Genomic DNA, 8,509 nt, shown 5'->3' on the forward strand with positions numbered 1-8,509 from the left:
TATATATATATATATATACAAACACACATATAGACACATACATACATACATATACACACACACTCTATATACCCAAAACCCAATAAATGAAACAAATACAGCAAAAGTGCAAGTATTACATGCAATTTCTGGGTAAAAAAAGAAAAGCATTCACCACATGAAAACTAGCTGTGTATTATGTAAAGTAATTACCTGCTATCTAGATCCTCAATGTCTTTTATGAAGGTTCCTCCTTGGTGTTTACATAGATTCTTACATGCTCGTAACTCATCCTCATTTTTAAACAAAATGAAATTTTTACCAGTTTCCTTATTTCTCAAGAAATTGATCCCTTCTTTTAAAGTTTCTACATCAGAGGCTGCAATATGTAGGAGAGTATTTGCGGTTTGTTCCATACTATAAAATAAAAATGAAAGATGAAAGTTCTAGATTAGATGCATTTAATTACTTTTGCATTAAAACTTACAGTTAAAACAGCCTCTCTCATGTTGTACGACGTAACAGGCAATGTACAAAAGGCAAAGAACCGTTGTGCGTTGTGCCGTGCCATACCTTCCAGAGCATATCAACTGCACAGGTAAATGACACACGATACGCACTACTCTCAGTTTCATGGAGGAGTTGCAAAGCTCTGCATTGGAAATCCGGTCATCTCAGATGACTATGCACTCGAATGCTGTTGCTGAGAACACAGACCTGGAGCATTAATCTATTAATAAATCTATCAATAATACATGTTTTATTATTATGCATTTGCCTTTAAATGAACTTAGGGAAATATGAGGTCACTTGTAGTTTTCAGCTTTCATTGTACTTTGCTTGCAGTGTTGCTGTCCAACTAGTTATTGGAGCTTCACTTTGTCTTTCAGGATATTATTGTTTTATACTGTCCAGAACCAAGCCATGTTGAACTCCTGAAAATGGTAGAATTCCTGTTTATATAGCTCCAAATAAAACCTTTTTTTGGACCCAACACAATGAATTTGGCACTTTCCTTCATATACTTTCTATAGTAATCACATGCAGCATTAGTTGACATGGACATTTGGTATTAGGTTCTGGCATGCATATAGGAAGTAGCTATGAAAGGTCAGAAATGCAGTGCTTTTGTATTTTGGAACGTTGGTCACCTGTGCTTGTTGTGTTTGCCATGTTGTTGGTTTTGCTAAAAAGAAATGCAGAGGAGCAGCAAAAAATGGCACACTTGTGTTGTATTGATATCTGTGCACTCAGCAAACGCAATCATTTAAAGCTGAATTCTAGGCAGGTATAAATGTCACAATGTAATGCAACTCTGTCATCATTAATACATGATTAAATATAATTTATGGAAGCATTGTAAATACTTGAATTTTACTTGGTATTAGTCTCTTGCAGTCCCTGTAGACAGGACACTAGAGTATTGGAGGAAGAAGTAGCACAAGGAGGCAATCAGCTCATGTGCTGACAAGCACATGTTGATAAAAGGAGAGAGCAGAGAGATGAGCTCATCACTGTGCTGCTTCTCCTTTTATTTTCTAGTCACAGGCTTGGGCAGGTGCAGGGTGGTCGGGACTCAGAGGCTTTATTGATACTGGTGATAAAACTAAGGACATCTCTAGATTGTAGGTAAATATTGCAGCAAAAGCTGGTTTTGTTTTTTAATCTTTGAATGGGCTATTTATTTTTCTTTTAATTGATGGCTGGAGCTGTGCTTCAACTGAGTTTAAGGGCTTGTTCACACCATTTTCTGGTGCAGATCTGCAAATGCTGTGCGATGCGTTTTTGACGCGTTTTTACCGTGTTCCATTTTTTTTGGGGGGGTGGGGGCTGTCAGTATGCAGATTCTTGCTCTGAGGTCACTTCCGGCCTCTCCTTACAAGTAAGGATGGGCTCGGGAGTGTTCGCAGCTCCACGTGCCGAGCCCGCCTGGAAGCTGCCAGCGCGCAGCGCCAATCACGGGCACTGAGACATTTCCCGATCTATGCAGCTGCGGACCGCGAAAATCCTTACTTACGAGTACTTCCCTTTGTGTATGCAAAGCTTGTGATCAGACATGTATCCCATGTTTGTAGGCATGGTGTTGGTGCTGGCTACAGCAATCTGCAGACAACGAGCTTGCAGAAGACGTCGTTATTGGGTACACCAGATCTTGAGGCTCAGGGACTCCAATGGTCAATTTTGGAGTTTATATTGGGATTTGCGAGCTCACCCGGATACATTTTTTTCCTTTACTCGTATGTCTATGGAAAGGTAATTTGCATTTGAGCAAGAATACACTTTTTTTTCCCAGTTAGCTGCAGTGCGGTGCATTTCCGGCCGTTGTCGTTGCGTTTTTTACGTGTTCGTATGCGTTTCTGTGCGTTCCGGACCAGAAAAAATGTGACATGCAGTATTTTTTCTGTCCGGAACGGAAAGCAATGCGCTGGTGTGAACTGGAGCCCAGAAAACACATGGGGATACATTGTTATGCGTTTTTAGTGCAGGAGCTAACTGTTCTGATCTGGACAGAATCCGGACATCGTGTGAACAAGCCTTTAGTGCATATTATGGTCCCCGTTGGCAGTTTGCATTAAACATCAACATAATGGTGTTTTTGTGCATTATTAGCAGGTGAGGCAAGTGTAAAAAAGTAAAAACATATAATATGACAAGCATCACTTCTGCTATGTTCATTACCAATTCAACTCTTGTACCTGTATATTTCTTTAGGGACTTTAGGCAGTTTTAAATGTTTACTATTCATTGCTTACAATGCCAATGTAATACAAATGTTGTATTTTGGGGGCTTTCTGTTGGCATAATTGTCTTGTAAAAAAAAAGGATTTACCTCTAGACAAAAACAGAAAAAAAAGGAAAAAATTATTTATTTTTCTATTTTGACCAGTATTAGTTTAAAAAAAAAGAAGTTTCAGTGTAAATAAAAAGTATACAAAAGAATATATTTGATTGCCCTGTTTACAAAGACCTTAACATATATTTGTGCTACAAACCATGGCAAAGTTATATGCAAATGTAAAAAAAAATTTTTTGTGCTGCGTACGTTTTCTTTTTATACAATAGAAATGGAGATGTCTGTGCTCAATTTCCAATAGCTCACATACAGTATATAACACATGAGGTGCTAAAGGTGTGCGACTACCAGGGTCAGATTCATGTAGAGACGTTTGGCGCTGCCGCTCCAGGCCCGCCCCTGCCAACCCGAGTAGCTTTGGTATCTGGGTCAGTGACTGGCCGCAATCAGGCAGTTGCGGCCTCCTGTTCAGGCATATTAGAGGGCTGCTAGCTCCTTACTAGGGCCCCTGAGAGGTTCTAGTGAGCAGCCCTCTAATATGCCTGAATAGGGGGCCGCAGGCAGTGACTGACCACAATCAGGCAGTGTCGGTCCTTTATTCAGGCATATTAGAGGGTCACTCGCTGGGGCCTCTCAGGGCCCTAGTGAGGAGCATGCTGTTGCCTGTAGTCTTCCAGGCATGTGCTCTGAACCTGACTCACTCTTGCACCAGTCTGACAGCTTTAGGCGTCGGCCGACCTCTCCTGGTGTTTCTTATGCAGCTTCTCGGCCAATCAGTGCAATCCGCTTGTGGCCAATCCTGTGGATCCTCCCTCTTCCTATCCCTATTAAAACCCAGGGCAGCGAACGGCACGCTGCCTGAGCAACGCATTCCTAAGCTAGTTGCCGAGCTCCTGTTTGTGATTCAACCTGATTGCCTTGAAGTTTATCTGTGTCCTGACTGTTGACTTGTCCCTGAAAATCCGAGTCTTCTGTCTGTCCCTATCCTTTGGATATTCCCTGGAAATCCCAGTCTTCAGACTGTCCTGGTCCTCTGTCTGTCCCTGACCTTTGAAATTAAGACAAAATCTCCCTAAATGCGTTAGAAAACAGTAACACCTTGCAGGGGTTCTAACTTCTAACCTTTCCCCTTTCTATCCAAAACTAAAAGAATAATGTTTTAGGTATAAAGACATTTAATCTGACTAGAACCTGAACTTCCATTTTACCTTTGTAAGCCATGACATATTAGTGCTCGGAGTACAGCCTAGCTTCTCTAAATGACCCTAATGAGTATAGGAAATTCCTATGCCAGTCAGCACGATCTTGAGAGTGCTAGTGCTGTGCGCATGGCATCTGCCATAAAATATATATACACACACACACAATATAAGCCATCCAAAAAAGTTAGGGAATTAAATTCACCAAAATGAGCAGTTAACCCTTGCAGTGTACTGCAAGGGTTAACAACTGTCAATATGTACGAGGTGTGATCAAATACCGCTCTGTTAAATTAAACATAAAAAACATACCCTTAACAATAACCCATCAACCATCCATTTTTAAGGGTATGTTTCATATTTAATTTGACAGTTGTGAGTGGTGGCGTATATATGTGTATGTGCTCCCTCCTCTTTCTCCCGGGCTCATCATTCTCATGTTTAATTTAACAGAGTGGTGGAATATATACCGTATGTGTATGTACTCCCTCCTCTTCTTCCTGGGCTTATCACTCTCCTGTGGTCCCACGAAAGACATAGTGGTGAGGAGGAAGGGGAAATTCCCCTCCTTGCTGGCTGACTCCTTATGCTATGGTAGTGACATGAGGTATCCATGGGAGAAAAATTTGAAAAAATTTAATTAAGTTAGACAAAAATGTTTAGAGTAAGTGTTTTTGGACTATATGATGTTATATGCATTTTTAGGTGTTGTGCGTCTCTATTCAAGTTTGCATAGATTCCCCTGATGAAGTCTACTGCGAAACGCATTGATAAAAGACAAACTACATGCCTTAGAAATAATTGATAATAGACTTTGACTATATGATTTGTGAATATATGAACACAGATAATGATGACATGGTAATACTGTAAAGGCTGTAGTCATGAAAGGCAATATGCAACTATAGGATTAAATACTTTAATATATGAATTTTATGTTAGTACTGTACATAATGGCATTGGTTTTAACTTGTATTTAATCATTCAAATTCCTATACGCTGTGCTACGAATGGATCTACATTGAGATGCTAAAAAAGTGCTGGTGAGCCCGGAGTCTATGTCTGTTATATCCTAGATGTCTAGGATCCCTATACCATCTTTTCCCAGTGTGAAGATATTAATAAAAGTTCTTCAGCATTATACTTCTGGAGTGGTTATCAGCTTTGTGGGCACTAGAAGTGGGCGGTTCAATGCTAATGGGGCAGCTGAAGACCAAAACCCCTAGACAACTAGTGATGACCTGGGTTATTCTGGTGGCCCCTTCGGGAGTGAGCGCTACATGTGTGTATTTCTTTTTATACATTGGAGGAAGGATATTTCCTGGGGTTTTGATGTTATAAACTAAAAATACACACTTCTTTCTTAGATTGTGGAATCTGTACACTTGCTATTTAGGGGAGTCGGATCTGAGCTCTTTTATATCATCACAATCCATAATCTATTGCTTGCAAGGCTGATGTCACACTTGTGATCCTGTCACTGGGGACAACTTGCCAGCAGGACTGCAATAGGGTGTAAACACTCACCTGCTGCTAATGTGCGTCTCCATCGCTGGCTGGATGAGCTAGGGGTTGCTCCATCGCTGGCAAGCGTCAATCTGTAGCGTTTCCATGAGCGAAAAAACAACACCTTGCATATGCAGTTGAAAGGGAAGCAACACCATGAAAGCAGGTATTTTATTCTGTACATTTTAGAGACTCTGCTACTCGCAAAGGTCAGCAGCCTGACATGGCCCAACAGCAGGCCATACAGCAGTAGAATTTTGTTAAAAAAAATAATTTTCAAAACGTTTGTTTGATTTTCTGATAGTGGACTCAAATAGACAATAAAATTGGACTGTAGTGACAAAAAATAAATAAATAAAAAGGAGCAGGATGGAAATGTTTAATTCCAACAATGAGTGTCATTCATTTCTGAAATTGATTGTTAAAATCAAATGAAATTTAGAACAACATCCGTGAAATCTCTGATGGCAATTATCAAATATACAGAACAACTTTATTTGTATGAACATTAGTACAAAAATCTACCAGTGTGTATGGCCAGCTATAGCCTCTGGGTTCGTGGCCCAGAGGCCACAAACCCAGTCCTGGTGGGCTTTAATAAACCAGCCCTTTCCAAAGTTGACCAACTCTCTTGTGATTATGGACTTTCATGACAGATTGCACCCCCAACAGGTTGGTATAGTTACTCATCCTGTAACAGAGCTTTTTCTTTAAGGTCTCATACACAGGGACGTGCAGAGCCCTACAGCGAGAACGTCTGTGCAGAAACCTGGCCCCTAGAGGGACAGATTTTGACCACAGCCACTTGTACAACTCAATGATAGGATGTGGCTGCACAGTGGTAAACGTGGACCATTTGTGTCCAGGTGGATGCATCCACACCTTTACAGATGTACAAGTTCGAATCAGTGTTTACTAGATTGCAGTCACATTCTGTCATTGAACGGTACAGGCGGCTGCATGCAACAGCCATTACTCCCAGGCGTAGGTTTCTGCGTGGACGTGCAGCAAAACAAAATTGTGATTTGTAAGCATTTTGAAGCCTATTCTGGTGTTTTGCCCATTGAAATGTGTAACAAGCATTCACAAGTGTTCGACAAGCATTTGGTGAGTGTTTTGTTGTTAGAGTTTCTAGATATATTCTACAATGACAGAAGAAACTGCTTGAAATCTGTTGGAGAATGCTACATGCAGGACATTTTGAAAATGTACCGGAAACCCCTATGTGACCACTATTAAATGTCTGATTTGAGCAGAATTCTGCTCAAAACTGTGACTGACATCCCCACCAGACCAATCAGTTGTGGAGAGATGCATTTCCCACCCCGTAGCTTTATGTCACAAAGGGGTGGGAAATGCCCCCGACGCAACTGCTGCCACTGATTGGACCAGTAGAAGGGTGTCGGACATAGTTTTAGCAGGCTTAGGAAAACTCAGGCAAAAAGGGTTGACACCAAGACCAGGGTCATCTCTACTCATGTCTAAGCACTCTGCTGGCCTTTTAAATGCAAAATACTTAACACCTGTTCACACTTGTGCAGGTGTGACATATGTGCGTGTTTGTGTTGTCTACAGGACAGCCTGGCATCCAGGACATTATCTAATCAGCCAGGACAGCCTTTAGTACAGCCAGACAAGTGCACCAAAGAGGTTCATGCACCTTTTTTTCACCACGGTACTATGCACAGGAAAGTGCATAGTGCGGCAAGGTGCACTGGGGTGCCATTAAAAATTAATGGCACCGCACCATGTCTCACAAAGTGACAAACGACTTGGCATGCTGTGGCAATGCACATGAAAACACTCCAGCCCAAACAATAGAGATATATTCCGGGTTATTCACTAAAGAGCCGAAGGATCCAGCTGTAGCTTCGGCTGATCCTTCGGCTCGCTTCGGCCGCAGGGCTGCTGTACGGGCTATTCACAATAGCCTGTACAGCACCTGAGCCGAACGCATATGCTTCGGCTCAGCTGAGCCGTAGTGACACCCGAAGCGTCTAGGAAGGTTAGCCGAAGCCGACCGATCTCCATGCAAATACTATGGATAGAAGCCCAGAAGGAGAGTTGAAGGTAGAGGGGGTATATAGAGTACCAAGTTACCCCAGAGGAGATTTCCCAAGGCCTAGAGATGTGATATGCCGGCTACACTATTACACTGAAAAAGAAGCCATTCTATCAGCTGCCAGAGCTAAGCAAGTAATGACATATGAAGGACATGAGATAACCATCTTCCCCGATCTTTCAAAGCAAACATTGACGCTCAGAAGGGCATTGAAACCTGTCTTACGTGTTTTACAGGAAAGAGAAATAAGATACAGAGGGGGGTTTCCTTTCCAGCTGATAGCAAACAGAAATGGAAGAACGGCAATATTCAGAGTAATAGATGACTTACCAGGATTTCTGCATACCCTGGAACTACCATCAATAAAGTTAACAGACTGGCCAATTGATTTAAATATATGAGGCATTATGAGTGGGAGGTTGGGGGAGGGGAGGGAGGGGGAGGTGAGGGGAGGGGCGTATTAATTTATAATGAAGAAAAAAAGTACAGGGAAATGGGGAGTAAAGGGCCTAAATATTTAAAGGTTTGGGCTTGTGGGGGAACGAGTGTCTGGCGGTCAGCCATTCGGCCCTTACAACTCCAAAATAGCCCATGTGAGTAGGGCTTTCTTGCATAATATGTGTAGGGGGTTAAGGAAAATGTCCTACACGCAAGAATATAACAAAGGTATACATGTTAAGGAATGCCGTGGTGAAAGTAAGGCATGGAAGTATGAATGTAACAAAAAGGTCTTATGTAAAATGTATCCAGAGCGCCAAGTAAAATATAGATGGATAGGCTAACATTGGTAACATTTAATGTAAGGGGATTCAATGTACCAGAAAAACGGTCCCAGGTTTTGTACCATTTTTACAAAAAAAGAATGGATATTATATGTTTGCAAGAAACACACTTTAAGACAGGGGTTAACCCAGTTATTAAAGATAAAAATTACACGACGTGGATTCACAGCCCAAATCCGGATAAAAA

The 8,509-nt window shown here is 41.6% G+C and overlaps 1 protein-coding gene across 1 annotated transcript in view; it reads right to left on the reverse strand.

Annotated features, from left to right (window-relative positions):
- LOC108786896 (cytidine monophosphate-N-acetylneuraminic acid hydroxylase-like) overlaps positions 1 to 6,354 on the reverse strand; it is a 104,183-nt gene extending 97,829 nt beyond the window's left edge. Inside the window, exons 1-3 of the mRNA XM_018556294.1 lie at positions 6,106 to 6,354; positions 1,997 to 2,082; positions 193 to 396 (exon numbers count right to left, since the gene is read on the reverse strand). Coding sequence (XP_018411796.1) covers positions 193 to 396; positions 1,997 to 2,082; positions 6,106 to 6,354 — 539 coding nt within the window. The remainder of the gene's footprint in view (positions 1 to 192; positions 397 to 1,996; positions 2,083 to 6,105) is intronic.
- Between the last annotated feature and the right edge of the window lie 2,155 nt (positions 6,355 to 8,509).

The sequence above is a fragment of the Nanorana parkeri genome, unplaced genomic scaffold (assembly GCF_000935625.1).
Source record: "Nanorana parkeri isolate BGI_ZX_2015 unplaced genomic scaffold, ASM93562v1 scaffold233, whole genome shotgun sequence".
NCBI lineage: Eukaryota > Metazoa > Chordata > Amphibia > Anura > Dicroglossidae > Nanorana > Nanorana parkeri.